This window comes from Polyergus mexicanus, unplaced genomic scaffold (genome assembly GCF_030449975.1).
Source record: "Polyergus mexicanus isolate NDT 795.1 unplaced genomic scaffold, iyPolMexi1.0 SCAF_8, whole genome shotgun sequence".
In the NCBI taxonomy this organism is placed as follows: domain Eukaryota; kingdom Metazoa; phylum Arthropoda; class Insecta; order Hymenoptera; family Formicidae; genus Polyergus; species Polyergus mexicanus.
The window spans coordinates 3017881-3041206 of NW_027223328.1; the positions used below are offsets into that span (position 1 = coordinate 3017881).

Consider the following 23326-nt stretch of genomic DNA (forward strand, 5'->3'; position numbering starts at 1 on the left):
ATTTTTCTAGTATTACACACACACACACACACACACACACACGCACACACACACACACATATATATATACATATATGCAATATACACAATGTGGTGTGCGCGCGCGCGCGCGTGTGCGTCAGTATATGTGTATGTGTGCGCGCGAGCATGTGTGGATGTATATATATATATATATATATATATATATATATATATATATATATATATAAATGTACGTGTAGATTTTTTCTCTTTGTTACTCATTAGTATGTAAAATTATCATCCATGCGTGTGTGAATAGGTGATGTGTGTGTGTGTGTATGTGTGGCATATTTTTAAATAAAATTACATTGAATATATTTTTTGTTATATATATATGTTTTCTGGCATAATATTCTTAAATTCAGGATAAACATAAACGCGTTAGAACTTTGCGTAAAAATATCACAAGAACCCCAATATAGGCATCGTCTCAACAACTAATGCAAGCATTAATTTTTGCAGTATGGTTCACGCGAGGCAAGCAGTACGTGTGCACAACTGACAATGAGTAATGAATTGTCCGACGTTTCGTCTCGAAAGCAATGACGACATTATGCCAGTGCCAGTGTTAAAAATGAATGGGACCACACGCTATACAGTCATTTGACAAAATGGAACTTTACCACAATCGGCCGATTGCAATTGTTCTATATATTCCATTTAGACCGGTTTCCTTCCCAGGTATTTATACAATATCTGTTTCTTCTTTTTAGGAATCCTCGATATTGAAAGAACGAAGGCTGAAGACTGGAATATGTATTACAATAACGCGTATTATTTTGCGGGTCTCCTTCTGTCTATTTTTCAGAGAAAGATCTGATTCTCTTCTTGATGATAGATAAATTATTTAAACTTTTGATGAGAGAGATTTTAAGAACCGTTTATTTAATAAAACACGAAAGCCAATTTGAAAAGCTCGCGAATAATTTGCGGAGGATTTAAAAAAAAAACGATCGATTTATTATATATATAAAAAAAAGTGTACTAAAATTTCTAATTTAATTCTTCAAACAATTTTTTTGCATACATTTAATATAATTATGACAAATTTAACAGGGATTACAAGATTGTGAATCGGTAAAATTAATGCTTTCGTAAAGAAAAAGTTTTACTGAACGCAAATTTTCTGTCGATCTAAAACAAAAAATTATATGATTCTTCTGTAGAATCGGATCCGTTTGGAATGCGCCAGGAACCAGTCTTCAACCCTCGAATAGAGTGATCATTTGCGTGAAGCAAAAGGGACAAAATTCCTTTTATGCGTGCTCGTTCGGGCATGTTTTTTCGTTCTATCTCTTGAATGTCTCCCCGGGGCTCGTTGAACTGGAGTTACTAATTCACTACGCTAATGAGCCGCCTGAGGAACATCCTCATTTGACAACTTCGCGACGAGTTGTGAAATATGACGTTGGGAAAATTGCGCGCGCACGGTATGCTTTTCGACGAAGCCTGTGACGCTTATTACTCATTCAATGCAATGAGCAAACGAAGACAAGGAAAACTATTTCATAACAACTTATGAGAGAATCAATAAGATCGATTAAATTAATATGCTAATCTAATGCTAAATGAATAAAAAAATTTATTTACATATTTAACAGACAAATGTCTTCTTTTAACACGCTTCAAATATTATTTTTGCTTTAAATGAAAAATATTATTTTATTTGTTTAAACAATTAATTTGTAATAATAATATGAATACTCTTAAACGAATTAATAACTGTCATAATTGCGATGAATGATATATTTTATCGAAAAGATAATGAAATATATCACGGATTCTTTTTATTTATACAATAATCAAGAATTAAATATTATTTGAATCATTGTATATTGTAATAAATAATGAAGTCGATCTTAAATAGATCAAAAAGTCGTAGATGAAGAAAAATGCATTGAACATATCTTATATAAAATATATTTGCGTTATCGTTAAAATTACTGTTATAAGAAAGAAAACTTAGGTAATGTAGAATAAAGAATCGCACAATAGCAGAGCAAAAAATCTTTGGAAAGGAACAGGATAGAATGAAAGAGCAGTGCTCAAGGTAGACAGGAACAAGTGGGTAGAACCCCTTCTTCTTTTGCCCCTTTTATTACTTTCCAAGTTCTTCCATCAGGCCTGAATCGTTTGACGTCGGTGAAATTAACGACAGTGCGTGTGGTGTTCAGTTTAAAAAAAAAATTATTAGCATTCCATTGGATCAATAATAAATATATCAGACTAAAAATACTTAAGTTTATATTGTTCCTCTATACAAATTATGCAAATTTAAGTTTTTATAATACTATCAAATCCATTTAAATTGCTAAAAATGTTTAATTATCCCCAATAGCTATGCATTCAAATTCTATTTGTATATTCTATTTGCATATTTGCAGATTTGACGAAAAAGGACAACATGAATAATACATATATGTATTAAAAAAAATATATATTTTTTGTTAAAAAAACTTCAAACAAGGCTGTCGATGCAGAGAATTCGATTCGTAGACGAATGGAAAAAAGTATATTAGTTATTTTATTATTATAATTATTTCAAGATAAAAAAAATTATTTAAAAAACCGATTTTCTCTTAAATTCTTTTTCATTTGAGCAATCTTATAAGTATATATATAAATATATTCATTTTTGTGAAGAGTAAATAATTATTAAAGAATCATCTTGCCCATCTTCATTTCTGCGACGAGTGTTTATTCGAGAAATGCAAACGGATCCGAAACGTCGGCTATCCTTGCCGGTCGAATGATTATCCTTGGTCAGAGATCAGTTGATCGTTCTCACCTGCCGGCAGGAGTCCCCCTGTCTGACACACACCTGGTGTTCTCGACTTCGGTTCGAACGTGCTTTGGTGGGGCCTCTTCTCGGCCTCGCCTCCATGCATTATATATGTGGGCCTTCAGTTGCCACCGCGACGTCGGCGGAATCGTATTGTGTTATATGTGTACATTTAACCGGCGTGTTATTGGTTTAGAGAACGTTTCAATTATTATTATTATAGTGGTACGGATCCGCGCAAAGAAATTTGTGTCTAAGCAAAGCGTGTCTTGATGTGAAAATAGTGGAGGAACGTATTTTGGGAGATTGAAACTGCATCAACCTGAGATCTAATTTCGGTTTCACGTGCTACTAATTCTGTTTAGTGCACATGTATGTCGGTGATTATAATTTACTCTTTAATAGATTACATGTAAGAATTGAATTCAATTTTTTTATTATCCTTATTTATAATTTGAAAGATTTTATTTTTGAAATTTATTTTCACTATAAGACATAGTCTTGTCGAAATATTGTAATATGTTATGGATTAAATATATTATTATGGATTATTTATATATTATATATGAAAGATAGGGGATTTATATGGAAATATTCACACATATAGTTGTATTTTATTTATTGAGTATATAACATTGTTACACTTAAACTACACACAACTTTTTATATTACATGCATTATTGAAATGTTTTCGCAAGAATGTTATTTTACGATGATATCGTTTTATATTTTCAAATTAAATATTTTGGGACAGAGACATATCTTGAAAACAATGATGATATAAAGAAAATAAATATTTGCACATGTTTACATTATTACGATGATTATACTATGTTATTTTTCTACTATTTGTCTCAACATTAATGTATTATTAATCAATATATGACAAAAATTATATTGTGTTAAATATATGTTTCGCGCTTAAATACAACTTTAATTAGAATATTAGTTTTAAATAAAATTGGAGAAATTTTCTTATATTTACATACATACGAAAGACGCCAAAACAAATATATTGATAAGGGAAATTATATTGCTGCATATTTATAGTTTAAACTTCAAGAAAGAATGTAATTATAATTAAAAACATTTTAAATAATTTTGATTATCTTTTTTTGATACGTAGAGTTTGAATTTCTTGATACTATAATGTCCTATTTTTTTGATGATTGATATAACATATTGTGCATTATGTGACACTTTCATTCGTGATATAAACACGATTACACCATACGATTTACGTACCATACAGAAACATACGATTACATATATTGGATCTCGCTATTTAATAGTCGCGTCTGAAAGAGCGATCTTGTAATGCAGACGAGAGAAATTTGATAAATCGATTATGTTTGACATTTGGAGTTTATCTCGAACAAAACTCGATAAATTTGATGAAACGTATAATAAGTAGGTGATAAATTTTCACAACGTGACAGCATATTTGCTAAATAAATCGCTTATAATCGAGAAATGTGAGAGAAATTGCAAGATACGTGTAATCATATTTATTTTTAATGAGAAAATTTTTCTACTCTAATATTTCACAATCACAATTCATAATTATTTTGGCATAATTGTTTAATTAATTCGAAAGAGACATTTCATCCATAATATATGTTTAGGTATGAGACAAAATCATATATCAAAACTTCACCTTGCGGATGTTACAATATTTTACAGATGCTTTACATTTTGGCAATATATTTTTCCTTGTTGCAGCATATTCAAATATCAGACTTTTAATGATAATCAGAATTTTTTATAAATAATTGAAAGAAATACATTTATAAAAGACTAGAAAAAAACATTTTATTTTTTATAAATATAAAAAATATAATTTATATTTAAATAAATTTTTAAATTATTATAGAATACATTATATATTGATAATAATAATGATATTGGTTCACTGCAAATTTATTTAATTTTTAAACTTTTTTATATCAAAGAATAAGAAAAAAAATATAGAGGGAGAATAAGCTTGAAATCTTTCCTGATAATGACATAGATTAAAAGATAGACGCGCATAATGTGCCGTCATCATCATTACACGTATAAAGTTTAACACGCACTTTGTTTGATTATTTTAATATAAATGCAAAAAAATTGTGAGTAACATGTTTTTTCCTAGTTTTATAGGCAGTAAAAATCGGTGATTCCACTTTTATATACAATAATTCTGTTTTTATTCTCTTTTATTCTTTTTCAAAGTAGTTTATGGTACTTAAATAACACGCGTTATTTTTTTAAATAAACATAAATGGCAATTACTTTATCAAAATTTTGGGGCTTGTTTTGATAATCATCATTTAAAATTATATAAAAAAATTATATATCTCATATATGTATATAAAATAAATAATTTTCCTACTCTGTATATATTGTTTAATTCCATTATATGTAACACATGCAATATACAATGAATATAGCTCAAAGAATTATTTGATCTAGTTTTATGGATTTCACGGTGAAATAGGAAAGCCATGTGCTATTTGGGTTAATAGACGCACATGTTCTACATTTGAATTATAAAATATTCGTTAGTTTGCTCGCACATTAATTACGTGCGTGCAAGTGGTCGGAGTGAACGCGAAAGGTATGATTGCTTAATGAATATCTAATGAAAATCGAGGGTTATAAAATGCGACTGCTACTTTCTCGCGGTCGCTAATTACAATTACAATTACTAACAATTTAATGCGGATTAATGTGTATATGCAACGCACGTTGTTTTACTTGCATCTAAGAATATTATAACAGAATTTGTTATCTTATACATGTTGATTATACAATTCCTATAAAACTTTATATTCCTTCTATTATTATGATACATATGATACAATAATATTACTTTTTTAATATTGCATATATATGCGGATTTAATTTCTTAATCATAAGCGCATGAATTTATTGATATATATTAAAAAGATTAGGAAAGCTTACATATCATGAATTAATTTGATTGAGACAATTCTATTTTTTGTCATAATAATTTGTAATCGTATCGCCTAATACAATAAGATCGATATTTCAAATGGTTTTTAATTAATATTATCGCGATTCTTCAATGCTGCGCGTTTATCCACACGAAGCGCTTTGACAAACACAATTTCGTTGCATGTTAATGTAAATTATAATACTCCAAGTAATTATTTCAGGGTCACATACTTCCCGCAATATTGACGCATATGCTATTAAATAATAAGTAAAAAATTTTATTTCTACGTTAAATATAATATTTGTATATTCTTGTTTCTCAAAAATATAAAATGCTTTATTTTACAAAATAATAATCATTAATATTTACGAGAAAAATTAAATAGCATTTTTAATCTTCTTTTCCGGAAATAAAGTTAATGATAGAAAATATGTCACGAGATGTGCGTGACTGTCATATTACATAACAATGACATTGGAAACATAATAGTTCTATCACGATTTAAGTTCTTTAAGACATGTATGCTCTTCAAAAAATAATACTTAATGCTTTATAATTGTAATAACTATTGTTTTCGTGACAATTATTTATTACCGTTTTTGCGTATATGAAGAGAGATGCTCTTTATGCTATATTATCTTATATCTTTTAAACTTTTCTTACGTAATTGTTCTTCTTGCGAATCTCGTGTCATCTGAAACGTACGTTTACAACAATCGCTATAATTACATTAGCAACCTACATATTTAGTTTACACATAGTGATCATATATGATGCAAGAAATATTAAATATTTTCAAAGTTTTGTGCGCCGAATAAATTATTAATTTATGACTCTGCTTTATTTAATCACAACTTTTGTTTCATTTGATCCCATTTTTATTTAACTTGAAATGACAAATGTATCTCTGTTACATAATTTCGTGAACTTGCTTTTGCTCGCTCTTATTCTCGGGTAAATTTTATTTTGGCACTCGGATTTATGGTACCGTGTAATACAGAAATAGAATTCTAAGGTATATTTGAAATTGCCGAACAATCGTCGATAAATAAATGAATTTTTACAAACGTAATTTATTTTTAAAAAATAAGATTAAAACTAATTATATCGTGAAAATAAAATCTCTGTATACATTAAATACAAAAACTCTCTAAATTTTATCCTCTTCATACGGAAGTTTACTTACGCACATTTTAATATAATTTCAAAATCATTAAAAAAAATATACAAATTGAAATTACTTAAACCAACTGTAAAAATTATATATTTATTTAATTATAACTTTAATTAATATAATTAATATATTTATTTATAATTTATGCTTGAATCATCTTCGACATGATCTTTCAAACATGTCATCATGACAGTCATATTTTGAATCATATCTTTGCATATCTGGTAGTAAGCAATCGACAGGTGACACCCGACATGCAGCAGCATGCGATTACGTCAAGATTCTCTTTCTTTTTCCTTCTTTTTCCCGATCATCGAACATGGCCTCGTCGTCATACTTATCGAAGCTGCATCAGCATGGCTTTACTTTCACACACAGTGTGCAAGCAAGATCTCAAGTAAATGCGCTATTGCGCAATATACGCAAGACAATAAAGTCGTATGGCGGAGATTAAGTGAGCTCTTATATGATCGCTATTAATAACCATGCAAATACTGTCATTGTCGTGATTCTTCAAATCATTAATAGAATCTTCACATCGGGAATAGGTCGATAATGCCGACGATAATATAATAGTGTGAGAGGTTCTTTAGATCCCCGCATGCATGGTGACCTACCTACAATAGACTCATATTCGTGTTACACAGCTGGAAATAAGTCATTTCTCCATTAGGTCCCCTTAGGCAACGCTCATATCAGGCTTTCATATCATTCAGGTTTTAATCTACTTCTTTCCGTTCTCTTTCTCCGTACTTATTGTTAACACTCTGAAATATATTTGCAAGCTCTCGTGCAAAAATATCTTCGTTAGGTTTTACAGTTCAGAACATAATGGAAAGTTATATTATATAAATTATTTATTAATATTATTGTCTACATAAATTATATTTAATGAATAATAATTAATTTTGCATCTTCGAGCTTTTGGATAAGATGGAAATGTCTGTGAAGGTTTTTTTCTATATATTTAATAGATTTTTTTCGCATTTGTAGTCTTGAATTACTATTCTTCATGTAATTTTATAGTGACCAGTAGTACATAAGGTATCTTCGTGTTAAATTGTAGTAAAGATAATTAACCATGCTGGGAAAAACTTTTTTTTCTTTTTGTTTTTCTCATTATGCAACAACGATTGCCATAAAAGCCGACTTTTAATAATTCCTATTCTTTTCAATATTCTCGCGGAAATGAAATCCTGAATTCCTTTGTCAAGCATCATCGACATTGTGTTCCGTCTCGAGGACAATCGCTTTGCATTTAATTGCAGGGAAACGAGCTGAATACATTAAAATAGACAGACTTTTAGCTATGAACGTAATTGAATATTGATGAGTTGTTGTATTTCTAAGTATGACGCCATAAAGCCGGAGTTCTTACGTCGCGCATCTTTACTTTCTTTTACATATGAATCGATAGGCAGGAAAAGTTTTAAAATTCACTCTTTCCCGATCTAACAGAAGAAACATAATATTTATCACACACAAAATCTCTAATATATACAATAAAGAATTTATCGAATCAAATATAAAAGATTTATAAAAATCAGTTTTGTCACAAAATATTCTTCTTAATAAGGTAGAAATAAAAAATATTTGCTCCGATTTATTTTTATGATTTAACTGATACCAGATTCTTTATCGATGCCCCGAAATGAATAAAAAAAAGTATTATGTCTTCTCTTAAGAATACTAAAAGAAAAACAAGCATAAAACAATGTCTAAAAAAATTTTTTAAATTGATTTTTCTTGTCAACATTATGAGAAAGTTTTTTTATAATTCTTAAAAAATTTTTCTCGTCGGCAACATTTTTTGAGGTTTTTCTTTATAATTTTTTTATAGTCACATTTTTAAATTAAAGCTAGCAGCTCTCAGCAATGCATTAACCACACATGGAGTGATATGACTCGCGTTAATGGCTTGGGAAATCATATGGCTAAGTTGGAATCAAAGTTTCATCAGCACTTAAGCGTCTCGCGAGACCGAAGAAACCATAATGTCGAGACCGTCTTAACGTAATTCGCGTCGAAGTTTCCATGAGAAAACTTGTTCCATTTTTTTGCGAAAACGATGAAATGGCTCGGGAAGGTGAAACGATCTCCGTAAAATTAAGATCCTTCGTTCGAAGTATAGCGCCTCGGGAATATTACTATTTACAAAATAATTTTCATGAATTTCATATGGATTTTTTTCTCACTTTATTTTATATTTATTTTGTCTTTGCGACTCTATTCTATTTTTATAGCATACTATTGAATCTTATAGAATAGGAGAATGATATTAAATTATATGTGCAATGCGTCGCATTTTCGTTTTCATTTAACAGTATGTCGATTTTTATGTAACTTGATTCTACCTTCAAAGAGATTTTATTCGGCTAAATATATCGAGAAAAGTAATTGAGATATTTTCAGAGCAGAGCTCAGTCATGCTTTAGATGAATGATCTATCCAAATAAACGATCCCGATCAAAGCTATCCTCACGCGGGCAATCTTTTTCAATTTTCCAGACATTTATGGAGTGACGGATGCGCAGCGCACGTGTGCGAACACGTGGACGCTGACGCCGGGGAAATCGCCAATCCATCGTCTTGCGAGACGTCTGATCATCCCTGTTTTATGCATCAAAGCATCCCTCGAACGTGACTTATGATACGTCGGATAGGATTAGGAAGAAATTGTCTGTCGAAATTGCCTGCAGATTGGCAAGCCGTGAGTCATCAACCACATCCAATATAGAGGATGTATCGACAATGAACTTAGATACGCTTTCGCGGAGGAAGTGAAGAAATTTGTGCGTAATAATACAAGAAAACATACAAATCCAAATAGCATTCTGATAAAAATTATAAATCATCGTTTCAACTGACACGAGAAGACATTGAGGTATATAAATAATGTTGCATATACATATATATAAATGCATATATTTATTTATTTAAACTTATTTCTTTATGTGCGAGAAGAAAACTAAAAATTTAGAGATAGGAAAGCTGTCGGCTAAATTTATAAAAATGATATATTTTATATAAATATATATATATATATATATATATATATATCACTTAATTTTTTTCTATTTTCATATTTCTTATATTTATTTATTTCTATTTCTGTTTCTATTTATTTATGTATTTACACAGAAATAGTTTAATAATTGAAAAAGTTGAAAAATAATGTAATATTTTCATATAATATTTTTCTATCTGAAAGATTCGAGACATGATTACTTATATAATTGCAAATCAATTTACGCGTCATGTCAAGTTACCGCGCTAATTACGGCGTTAATTTGTGATGCTTAGTTAATTTGTTATGCTTAGTTTCTCGCTACGTGTAGTCATGCCGTCTGTGTTCATCTTAGCAGATCCGTTGGAAGTGGAGGAAGACAGGAGGGTGACTTGCGGAGTGAATGTCCTATGAGCTGCGCACGCATTCCTTAGGGACATACGTGCGGTGCGGAAACGATGCAACCCGACGAGGATATTCAGTACGCGCCGAGAAGCCGGCCGGTGAGCTTTTATGACAACTATAAGGTACGGTTTTATCCACGTGGCTCTGTTTATACGTGAGCGTGTCTTGTCTCCTTAAATACTATGAAAAGCTTTTGCGTGACGACGCGACGCGACTAGCAATGATTAATTATCGATTCGATGATTTTTGTGTGTTTCAAAGAATTTTATATGATAAATATTATTATAAAATACTCCTCTGTAAAATATAAAATTAGTATCTTCTAAATACAGTACACTCCATGTTTTCAAAAGTAGAAAATGCCTTTTATATTTCTAGAAATAGAAAAGAAGTTTTTTCCAATTAGTTTTACACACACAGAGAGAATATTTTATTCACGTATATTTAAAGTGAATAGTACATTTAATAAATAAATATTAATTCAATAAATATTTAGCAACTCTAATCACATTAAATTTCATCAGTCTTAAATGACTTTAATTTTAAATTCCAGGAAACTAAAATTTTATACAAAACTAATCACTTATTCAAGGAATCACATTAGCAATAAGAATTGCACGTTTTTTATCGTATTTTTCGGACACCTAAATCTAGTTGCGCTCCTCTTTAAAGCGCTCAGAGACATTTGGCAAAATAACTCGACCCTTTTTTTTTCAACTTCACAGGTCGTACCGGTAATGCCGCCTTGCGTCACTTCCGCTATGAGCGTGGGCAATCTGAACCAGGTCCGCGACGGAAATGGCACGTCCGCCGTATCTCAAAGCAACAATAACAACAACAGCATTAATAACAGTAACATTAACAACAATAACAATAACAGGGTCAGTAGCGCCGTCAGCGCGGGCAACGTATCGAAGATTCATACTCCCAAGGTCACCGGTGAGTTGAATGTACTTTCTACGATGTGTTCTTTCTGTGTGTGGTTATGTGTTTGATTTATCTTTTAAATCTAAAAAATTAAACATAATTACAAAGAAAAATATTCTTTTGAATAATTCAAATTGAATTTGCCTCACTGTATTTGCTTATCTATATATATCGTGTATTAATCTTTTTCGTGACAGGTTGACCTGTTCGTTCTACTTCAGGTGTTTTTAGCATCGCGAAATCTCATCTAAACTACATTCTAAATGTTACGGTGCTAGCTTTTCATAGAAATGATATTCACGTGTGCCAAAATCGCGTGTGCAATTAAGCAAATTGCATATTTTGAATGTCAGATAACAAATGTGCAACAGTTGCAATAGCTTTGCTCATTTTCTTTAATAACGATACATTTTTTTACAGAAAATTGCAAATATTTTTTTTTTATATATATATAACATATATTGTATAAAATATAATTTATAAACACACATATAGAGTTAGAAATTGCACACATATTATGCTCGACAGATATTATGTGCTTCTCTTAAAGTCTCTGCCATAAAAATATTCTTGAGAAATAAAAGGAATGTAAATAATAATTAAGCAATAGCTCATAAAAAATACAGATGCGAGTGTAGTATTTATTCTATCATAAACAAGCCAAATGTTTGATGGCTTGAAGCATTAAATTGAACGATAAAGTGAATTATATTTTTTAAAATTGCTTACATAGTAAAGAAAGATAAACGAAAAATATCGTGATACATGCTAGAACTATGACTGAACAGTCATAAATCTATTATCTTTACAGTTCTACGAAAATAAGTATTTTTGTCGAAAATGTGATATCTCAATTCTAAAAGATTTGATAAAGTTAAATCAAAGAAACAAAGTTTAAATTTTGAAAACGAGTATAATGAAGGAGAGAAAAGATATGTTGTATGTGTTATGATTTCATGCTCGTGTACGATATAATATTTAACTTAAATTTTCGTACACACTTAAAAGAATACGCGATTTAATTAAAATTATGAAAATAAAAATTTTTAATCGGAAGAAAAAATATTTGCTTTCATTTCCTTATAATCTTAACATGTAAATACATAATAAAAACACTATAAATTAATCCTCTTTCTTTAACAGAATTAGTGACAAGTGATAAGTAATAAGATTTGCAAAAACATCATTTTTTTTTTATAGACAGATGTAATTCCAAAACGTTAAATTTAAATTTAAAAAAATAAAATGTAGGTAGGATACTTAGATATTTTACTGGACATTTTAACAGGTGCGGTATCAACTGGGAACATCGGACGAATCTCCCGCGGCGATAAAGAAAAGGAGCTTGGTCGAGCACCATCGATGGCCAACTGCTTGTCAACCACGGTTCCTGTCAACCTGGCAGCTTCTCAAATAGCCGGTCGACATACGCCTACAAGAAATTCTTTGAGGCATAGCAGGATGATCGTGATGCATCGAACCGGTCATCGTGAGTAAACTATTACCTGATCTTCTTATATCTTTTTTTTTTAATACTTTTTGAAAGAAACACTGCTTAACTCCATTCCAAGTAATTTACGCACTGTGAATATTTTTGTGGTGCGCGGCAAACGGTTTTCAATTAATAGAAAATGATAATTTCTCATATTATCGGAAACACGATCGTAAGAAAGTAACAAGTACTTGGTCAAAACGGGTCTTTCGAAATACGTGTTCAAGAACACGTGCACTTGGCGAAATATCGTAAAGTAAGCAGAGGTAAGCATTTCATGCGTTCCACTCGGTCGATGAAATCTTGCGTATACGATTATTCGTTTTTTTTTTTTTTTTGCAATTGATTCAATCGATTTCTCTTGAGAGCGAGATTGCGCTCAGGAATCTCGTTTCTCGGCTGCGGAATGCGACCGGTCAGGTATCTGCTCGATTTTCTCGATTGCCTTTGATAATCGTTTCGTCGCCTCGCGTGACACATTATTGCGCTTTCTGTGCTAATTAGCGTCACACTTAATGCGCGCTGCGCCGTGTCAATTGACAGGATCGAGGTTGCTGCCAAGGCAGACTGGTCAATTATAATTAATGCTACGTTGTAGACGCAGGAAAGTGTGGTGGTCCTTTATCACCGCGGTAATAAGATAGCATAAAATGCACGCGGCAAATGGCAGCTAATGAGAGACATCGGAAGTGACAAAAGTGCGACGTGTAAAATGACGAGAGCTTTTAAAAAGAGTAGCCGTAACATTGAAATAACGTTTATGTCGTAATATATGAAAAATATGTCTACAGAATATTGAAAGTATAACAGTGGAAAAGCGTGATTTCTGAAATTAAAAATTGCATATTATATTATTAAATAAATTAAATTTTAATGATATTGCGTTTTTATCAACGTATGTAAGATAGAAATAGATTATTGTGTTAATTACTATAGATACTTTTTTTATTTGGGATGCATGTAAAATAATTATGATTTCCTTTTTACATTTAAAGGCATAACACAAATTATATAAATGATATAAAAAGTTACTGCATTAAAATTATTGTAGTGTACTGCAAACTTTTTATTTAATATTCTAAATAAAAATTAGATATATATTTAAAAATATATATATATATACACGCAAGACAAATTATGGGACATTGGACATTATTATATATTCTAATATAATATATTAATTTGTCTATAGATAGGAAAGAAATCCATTCTTTTCTTTCTTTTTAAATCACCCTCGCGTAAATATTTTACTGATTGTGAGTTTTAAACGCTTCTTGCTTCGCTGATCACCATACGCACTTTAAAGTGGATGCACATGGTTCTCCACAGATAGCGGAAGTACCGGGTCGGAAATATATTGCATGATTTTGTTGGTATGCGTTTGAAATAGTTTTAGCTTGATGCAAAAATGGAAAGAAAATCTGTCATATCTTTTAAATTGTCTTGCGTATTGCATCGCAATTAACTCCGTTTGCCATTGTAATTATATTATAATACTTGCCAAATTGCCATATGCTTGATTTTACAACGCTTTCCGTTTACTTATCATATAAACATAATTTTAAAAAGTAAGACTTTCTTGCCAAAAGAAAATGTATAAAATTATGTAAAAATTTCCGTTATTTTAGAAATCTAAAACATACAAATTGTATAAATTATACTCTACATTTACATAATAATAATACTCAAATATTAATTAAGACAAAGAAATGCCGTATTAAGTTAACTGAATGAGCATCGTTTTTTCGTGCCCTTGCGAGGAAACACAAGCGACACATGTGAGCGCCGAAGGGTCGAAGTTGATGAAACGTATACCATACGTACCGTGATTCCGTTCTGCTCTGTTCAAGGGCCGCTCACGCGTTTAACATGGCCCTAACTCTATTTTGAGACCGGCGAAACAGACTTACAAATGGAACCGCTATTCTTACGCCCAATTTTCGGTATCCTTACACTGCTGTTAATCTGCGTTTGGTTTTCATCTAACAATAAGAATGTCGGACAGTCAAACGACGTTAATTTTTTTATTGCACTGAAAACAACTTAACTTAATCGATCTCTCTCTTTTCTCTCCTCTAGAATAGCGAAAAATATTTAAAAAAAAATAATAATAATGAAAAAATAAAAATATTAATTTCCTTTAGACAATATACAATTATTTACATGTATAATACTTATTTTTTATAATAGCAAATTTTTCACCGGTAGAATGTCAAAAACGAAAAATAATTGTCGAGTAATCGATGAGAATAATTAATAAGAGGCAAATCGGAGTCATTCAATTATCGGTGTAATATTATATATAATTATTCAATTACCCGTACTTCTTCTTACGTAAGCTACGTAATTGGCATTATCTATGCAATAGGGCCATCGGATAATGAAAACGTACCATCCATTATGTTTCTATGTATGCGTGTACGTGGGTTGTAATATTTTGCGGCAAATTTGCCGGACGTAACAATGCAACGTACTACGTTACTCATTTTGTTATCTCCTATAATGTATGCATTTACATTCGCATACCCACACATAAACGAGGTCATTCACGCCAATGTGGGCGATGTATTTGATGCAAATGAAGAAAAATTACAGCTAATTACATCGAATTTACACGACAAATGCATGTGTAATGCGTGTTTTGTATATGTCAAGTAATTTTATCTTTAAATCTTTACAAGTATAATTGATGCAACATGATTCTAATCCTTGGCTTTTATAATGAACAACTTTAACAATGAATGATACACAGTTTTTTTTAAATTTTGACGATCTCTAATTTTTATTTATCGCCGCTGTGAAACACCAAGTATATCAAATGCATTTGATCGCCAAGCATTTTCGCACCGAGAATGTATTAACGGCAAATTAGTGTTAAATTAATTAGAATAGATGCTTGTTTCGTCGGCCGTTTTATCGCTATTTGACCTCTTGAAACGGTCTTTTCTCCTTTTATATTTGCACCGGTATATCTTCGCATTGCGTAATAAATACGACATATGGTACATATGGCGAGGCAGTACACAATGCGAACGATACGTATTCATGTCCCGCATTCTTACATCGTGCGAACCACTCCTCAAAGGAGCAGCAATATCTGTCGTTTAACTGTAGTGTCTATTTATCCGTTATATGGAAAACCATACGAGAAAGAATCATGAGAAAATAATCCTTTCTCTTTGATGACATCGCAGAAATTTATTTCTTCTTATTTTTACGAAAACATTGCGTATTTATAATGTCTACGTCTACATTTATAATGTCTCGCATATTTAAAAGGCGTTTAAATGACGTTCTATTTTTATAGACATTATTTACATGTCTCTCGAATCTTTTTTATGATTGTGAATCGAACGAGAAAATTAATCATACTCTGTCGTAATTATATCTTCTTACTATCCTGTGAATAACAAAATCATTATCAGCCATGTTATGAATGTATGTAATATTACTAGCAATTATTGAAAGAAGTACGTAACACAGTATGTATAATTAATTAAAGATACTTGTAAATTAGATGTGATTTATAGTATCGAATGATTTGTTACTAATATGACGAGATAAACTTGAATGATTAATATCGTTATAATTTATGAATAATATATAATTCATGATAATTTCATATAATCTTGCACTGAAAAAATAAGAGAATTATTCGTTTTTCCTGAGTATTAATAAAAAGTACCATTATTCAAATTTTATAATGACGATAGCGTTAACGTAGAAGAATATACCGACATGTTTATTTAATAATGACTAAAAGAAAATCATTATATAACTTTTTTATATTTTATATTATTATAAAAAAATCCTTTTTAGTCATAATTCACACTTTTAGGATTAATGTAGTATGTGTGCTTAGAGTTAAAAAATGTATGTAGTTTTTTTATAAGTAGAGTAAAAAATTTTATTGGATATATCACTTTAAAATAATTATGCACGGGAACTATTTATGTCCAACTCTTGTTCTCATTGACTTACAGCCCATTTATCTGCAGACCATTTATGTTCCGCGTTGTGCACCTTGCTTTTACTCGTTAGTAATAGCGTGTGTCTGCGGTACAGTTAGAGCTCCTGCAAGATGCAATATCCTCGCGCGGCAAGTGCGTGCATTGCGTTTGCGCGAGTGAAAATAGTTCTTTCATCTCCGATTGAGAAATTATCGCACCTTTCACGGTTTGACGTTTGGCGATCGTCACGAGACGTTAAAATTCCGTGCGGGTATCGCGCAAAAGAATTTCTCCTGTATAAGCACGTAACGTAAGATGCATTCATAATCAGTTCCTGACCAGTTAATCGTACAAGAGTGAGAGTATGAGGAACTTTGAATTACAGTGTAGCATTGTATACTCTGATTTGATAGCCCTCGGTTTAATATTGATAAGCGTTAGTTGATAATTTCTATAAAATCAGATTCTATAATAGATATCTCGCACATTCTTTTACGCGTACATTCTTTACAGTTTTTGGAAAGCGTGAAGGAAAAAGGGGACAATAAAATATGCCAAATGCCAAAAAATACTAAATGTTCCCTTCGATTACAAAATATAATTAATAATTTTTATGATCGGAAAATCCTCTAATTTCTTTCTTACTACTGTTAGAGCACGCACGTGCCTCGAGCAAGAGGTCAGTCAATATAATAATAATCAATCAATAAACGAGTGTGATTTGTAAGAGATATATAAAGGAATAAATAAAAAATACTCTCTTGTAATAATTATTATATCTATTAGACACTGACACTCGCTCTTTGTCGTCTCATTTAATAGTATTTCTCAATATGGAAATAGTTGAGAAACACTGATTTAAATCTATAGAACATGATTATCTCAGGTGCGTATATAAGTATTTACACATCATAATAATAAGATTCCAAAAAGTTCGGCATATAAAATATTATGATAACATTGTGTGCCAATTTTTATTAAATTATAAAATATAACTGAGATTGAAATATGTAACTTGTAATTAAAACCATCAGTGACTATCCACTGTTTTTTGATGAATAATATACTGATAATATATTGATACTATTTAAGAGAATAACTTTCTCGTACTATATCTATTTAAGAAAAAAATGTAAAAATTCTCGCGCACATAACAGTAATTTAATGAATAGCTTTTAATAAATCGCTAATAGTTAAGTAATATTATCGGAAAACATTTTTTTTTATTATTTTCTTTTTTCCACTGAATATTTTTCAGCTTCTCGTTGAGCAAAATGTTCTTCTATTTATCTATGTTTGATCAAGATACAAGTTCGTGTACTATACTTTCTTAATTTGAATCGCGATGTTCAATAATTTTAATTGTCTAAACAAAATTGCATGTATTATTTAATTTAGAGAAAGCTGCAAATATGATTATTTTCGCAAAAAAATCCTAAAAATCTACTTTTAACGCTCTCTGAAGGCTAAACTATATAGGTCGTAGACAGTTGTGCCCATTCAGATTTAATTTTGTTCAGCGTCACATAAACTACAAAATCCGAAAGTTCAAACAAAATCCACCGGGAGCCATTTCCCATAAGGAGTGTGCGGGGTTCTTTGTGTTTTTCAAGCCTGAAAAAAGATTGAAAAGCTGAAAGATTGTCTACGCAACAATATCTTTTTTTTTTTTTTTTTTTTTTTTTTCATTGTAGGACAAATCGATCTCGCAACAAAAGGAGATAACACAGTTTTGTCTATATGCTCGACTCTGAATCGCTCTGTGCGATCCCACTTTTTTCAATATATACTCTATTTCCCCGAAAATGTCAACGTGACAAAGCGTGGATTAAAAAATCGTTGACCGGGACGTCCGAACCATAGTTAATGTAATTAGTAAATGATAATAAATAAATTTCAATAATAATCATGTATATTTAATTATGAACTAAAGGGCTAATTTCAGATTTATTTTTACAAAACGCAACATCATATGTATATATTATTGCAAAATATTGTTGTGGTTTAGGCGATTGCTCGCGTTTCTATTCGAAGGGAAATAGTCGTCGCAAATCTTGGGTAATGGGTGAGTTTCCTGTTTTATTGCGTTATTGGCAAGGACGATACATTCAATCATTCAGCTAGATTACCTTGTATGGAGGGACGGCGACGAGGCCGTCTTGTATTGCAGGAAACTCTCCTTTCTATCGGACCAATACAGGTTTCTTGATACCGTGGGTTATCGACGGTTTACGCCACAGAGGAAATGTGTGTCACGACGAAGGATGAATAGAGCGCATGCCTGCTTTGCAATGTCGAATTATCTAATAGATGACCGATCGCTTCGTGACTCAACTCATTCTAGAGCCTAGGAGATCTATAAGATCGTTCAGGATGTAACGTAGCGAGTTGCATTGCATGAAAACGGACTTTTTACCTTTAGCATGGAATAATTCCACGATGATTAAGACGGAATATTAATCGTGGGGAAAATATATGTTTCACGTGTTGGAATTTATATTACAAAATTATTGCAAAGTTCTATTTGCAAAATGCAAGGCTTAGCTTAGCTTTGCTTCGTTTTGCCAGTGATTAAATATGCATTTCTCATCATGACGATGCAAGAATGATATAGAATATTAAATTTATATCTCCAAAATAATCTTTGATTCGTATGCATATATATGCTGACTCTTTTATTTAATATTATTTGGGATATAATTATAATAAATCTTCACACACACACACACATATACACGCAAATGCAAATTCTGCCTAAATTTATAACGAATTACCAGTTATAAAAAACGATTTTGTATAATTTCTATAATATTTTATAATCACGTAATAGTATACAAATAATATCTACTAGCACACTAAAGATAAAAATCGGGTTTATTTTTAGATCGAGAGAAATTTTTACCTCCTTTGATCTATCATCGACAATTAGCACGATGTCTGGCGGCACTGCAGACCATTCTCGGCATCGTAGTGACTTTTCTATCGTTATGGCTGCTGCTTTGGGCACCGAATCTTCCCATGACGGACAATACCTATTGGAGCGGCATTTCTGTAAGTGTCACAATTTCACACAGCAATTAGATATACATTTCTCATCACGAAAATGATATAGAATAGTAATTTCTCTTTATTTATTTAGCAAACTAACTCTTTGTTAGAATAAAAATGCTTACGAGTGACTATATTATAATTAAGCTTATACATATATCATATAAAGTGACATGATTATATAATATATTTTAAACAATTACCATTTTTAAATACATAATTTTATAAATCACAGGAATTATATCTTTTTTAAGTTAATAGTCATTTATTGGCAGTTGCATCTATTTTGATAGTTTCTTCAATAGTACATTTTTTATATAAAGTTAACAACGTTTAAAAACTTTTATTCTTTAACTGTAATTATAAAGGTAAGTATGGAATAAAGATTATATCCTATCTAGCAATAAAATTTGATCAACAATATTTTTCAATTTTATATAATGTATTATATATGTACGTATATATATTTATACATATGTATAATTATATCTGTTACTAACACGTAAGTATATGTATATTAACATCTTGTCAATTGTCATTGTTTCTTCACAGTACTTTTTTTGTACATATGTTTATGTATATATATATATATATATATATTTGCAATTTAATATTTTTGATTTTGGATATCTTCAGCTCTTGATGTCGGGCAGTTTCGGAATTGGTCTCCTATGCTGTTTCAAAAAGGAATATCCGGGTATGAGTCCTGGGTTTTGTCTTTCCACCACAAAGGTATGTAAGAATTCCCTATGATTCACTGTAGATTTCTACGGAAAAAAATTCATCTTATTAAGAACCCACATTATTATCTACCCAGCTTCTTTAATGATAATTATTTCTTTGCTCTTTTAGTATAGTTTAAAATACAATATGCATATATTTTATATATTATATAATATAATATCATTATATTGTTTTATGTATTATATTATATATATATATATATATATATATATATATATATATTCTTGTATTAATTACACGAATTTTAATTGTAAAAAGAATAACAATTTAATTTTAATTTTATTTTGATTTATTAATAACTTATGATTTTCTGACAACTTATATAATAATCGAATAATTATAGTATATTTCTCTCTCTTTCTCTTTTGTTTCCTCTGTGTTAATCGCATCTATGTATATTCTGTTTTGCTACGTCACACAGATTGTTAGCGTGTTTTTGGCGGTTTTGGCGACCATGGCGTGCACGAGTGCGTGCGTATTCTCTGCGATGCACTTGTCGCGACTCATGGGACTGGAATGCACTCCAGCACGAGTACTAAACGCCACGTGTGTATGTAGGCCACGCGGCGAGTCGCCTGATTCACTCAAAGGTGCAGTCAGGTATGTCACGTAAATTTAGGGTCTCCGATTTTGATAAACTATATAACATTTTTTAAAGTATTCAAAAATTTATGAAAAGTCATATAATACGTATATGATATATTACGCAAGTTGTCTTTGAAGGCAATACTGTCTCTTTCACAGAGCTTCTTTCATTTTAATCTCCAAACAGAGATTTTTGCTTATTTCAAATATCAGGAATCTGAATGATTAAAATTTAAATTTTGGAAGTATAACATAAGATTCATTTTATATTTTAAGAATATTTAAAATTATATATACGTCTTTTTCGATTTTATTACCTTTTCATTATCAAAAACTCTGAAAGGCGAGAAGAGTTTGATATCTAGAAACGCTTTCGTTTTCCAAAAAACAACATGACAACCATATTACATCGTGTAACGCAACAAGTTTAGTATTGCGACAATATGCATATAAAAAGCGATATTTTTTTATACCTCATCAGATATATGGACCTTAATTGTCCCGAGGTAGAAGATATTCTGACGATCCTCCTCATCTTCTCGTGTACTTGCAACGGATTAGGCATCTTGTTAGCAGGATGCTATAGTTACCTCCATTGGAGCACGCGATACAAGAGACCAAAGTATATACAAGTCAGGACTAACAATATGTCCACGAACAATACGCTCAGCAATAGACCAATCTACAAACCGAAATTGGAAGAGCGATGACGCTTGCAAATGCTATAATGATCAAAATGCTTCCATTTTATTGTGATTCATCAACATTTTTCTTGTGATCGTGGGATTAATCGATACAACGTTACATATGTGATGAACATGAACGATTATAAACAATAAATCTTATTTTACATTAATAGGTGAAACCATTCCGATAAATAAAGTGATACGAACAATTGCTCTAATGCAGAAACGAGAAGAAGAAACATATTTTATATAAAGACATGAGTAGAGAAATTTTAATCGAAAAGTTAAAGAATTTTCTTCGTCGCTTCACACCGAATAACAAATTCACAATTTTGCAGAAAGTGACATAATAAACACTTGAAAAAGAAATCGTCTTCATAATCGAAAATTCAAGATTAACAAAAGTGTATATATTTATTATTAATCATTAATGATATAATAATGATAATTATAATGATATAATATTATTGAAATACGATACAATAATGGATCACTATATGGTGGAAAAACAATTTTGGACTCGATAGATAGCATCATTTTTTATTACGTGAAGGCTCAGTATTTGTTTAAACTTAATGTGTGTATTTATGTGTGCGTGCTTCTGACAATGCGTTTGTCTACCAACTGAGAGGAATTTGCTGAACGAAGACTATAGACTACATATTGACTTTTTTTATCCATTTACATTAAGACTAAGGCTTATAAATGAAACAAGTACCTCAGATTTTTTGAAATAATATAATATCAAGATATTTACGTTATCTTTTATACATTACATATTTATATTAATTGTATTTAGTAAAATAATATGGAATTAGAAAAATATCGTATGTATTTATACAAAATATAAATCTGTAATATTGATACAAAATTATATACACGATGTCAATCTTATTACAAGATCTGATTTCAGAATTGCTCAAAATAAAAATTGATGGTATTAAAGAATTTTGTGCTTGTCAAAGAAGCAATACAATAAAAGAAAAATGAGAAATGTATGCAACAATTATAATTCTCTTGTATTGTATGTAGATATGTTTTTCAATTTAGAATTTGCACGATTCCGCGTTTCTATATATATAAAATAAATATTAGATTCTTATGCATGCTGCAATTTTTAAATAAATAGTCTCACTAAAAACAACTTTTTTAAAAAAATTCATTATTACTAGTTCTACATTAATAATCTATTTATATTTCTATTTATGTTTCTATATGTTTATGTGATTTCGCTATTGAAATATATAATTTTTTCGCAACTCGAAATATTCAAATAAAAAATTAATAGTTTTAATACAAAATCTGTATATAACATAATGGAAAAATATCAGAGAGAAAGGAAGAAAATATATTAAAAATCCTTTTAACGATTTTTTATCTACATTTTTTCGCTACTAAAATTTTATTACTAATATACTAACATAATACTATTTGATATTAACATAATGTTTTAATTTATACATCTCTACAATTTGCAATTATAATATTCTTTTTACATCTCAATTTTTTTTTAATTAATAACTGAGAAAAAATTTATGAGAAAAAATTTTTCTAATGAAAATCA

At 30.2% G+C, this 23326-nt stretch overlaps 1 protein-coding gene across 1 annotated transcript; it reads left to right on the forward strand.

Annotated features, from left to right (window-relative positions):
• Positions 1-2929: 2929 nt before the first annotated feature.
• Positions 2930-22690, forward strand: LOC138935729 (uncharacterized). The gene is given in 10 exon segments (XM_070300527.1): positions 2930-3175; positions 9427-9802; positions 10284-10381; positions 10383-10452; positions 11056-11269; positions 12546-12746; positions 19584-19750; positions 20384-20479; positions 20913-21091; positions 21558-22690. Coding segments are annotated over 8 exon segments (1209 nt in total). The 5' UTR covers positions 2930-3175; positions 9427-9802; positions 10284-10328; the 3' UTR covers positions 21787-22690.
• The last annotated feature ends 636 nt before the right edge of the window (positions 22691-23326 follow it).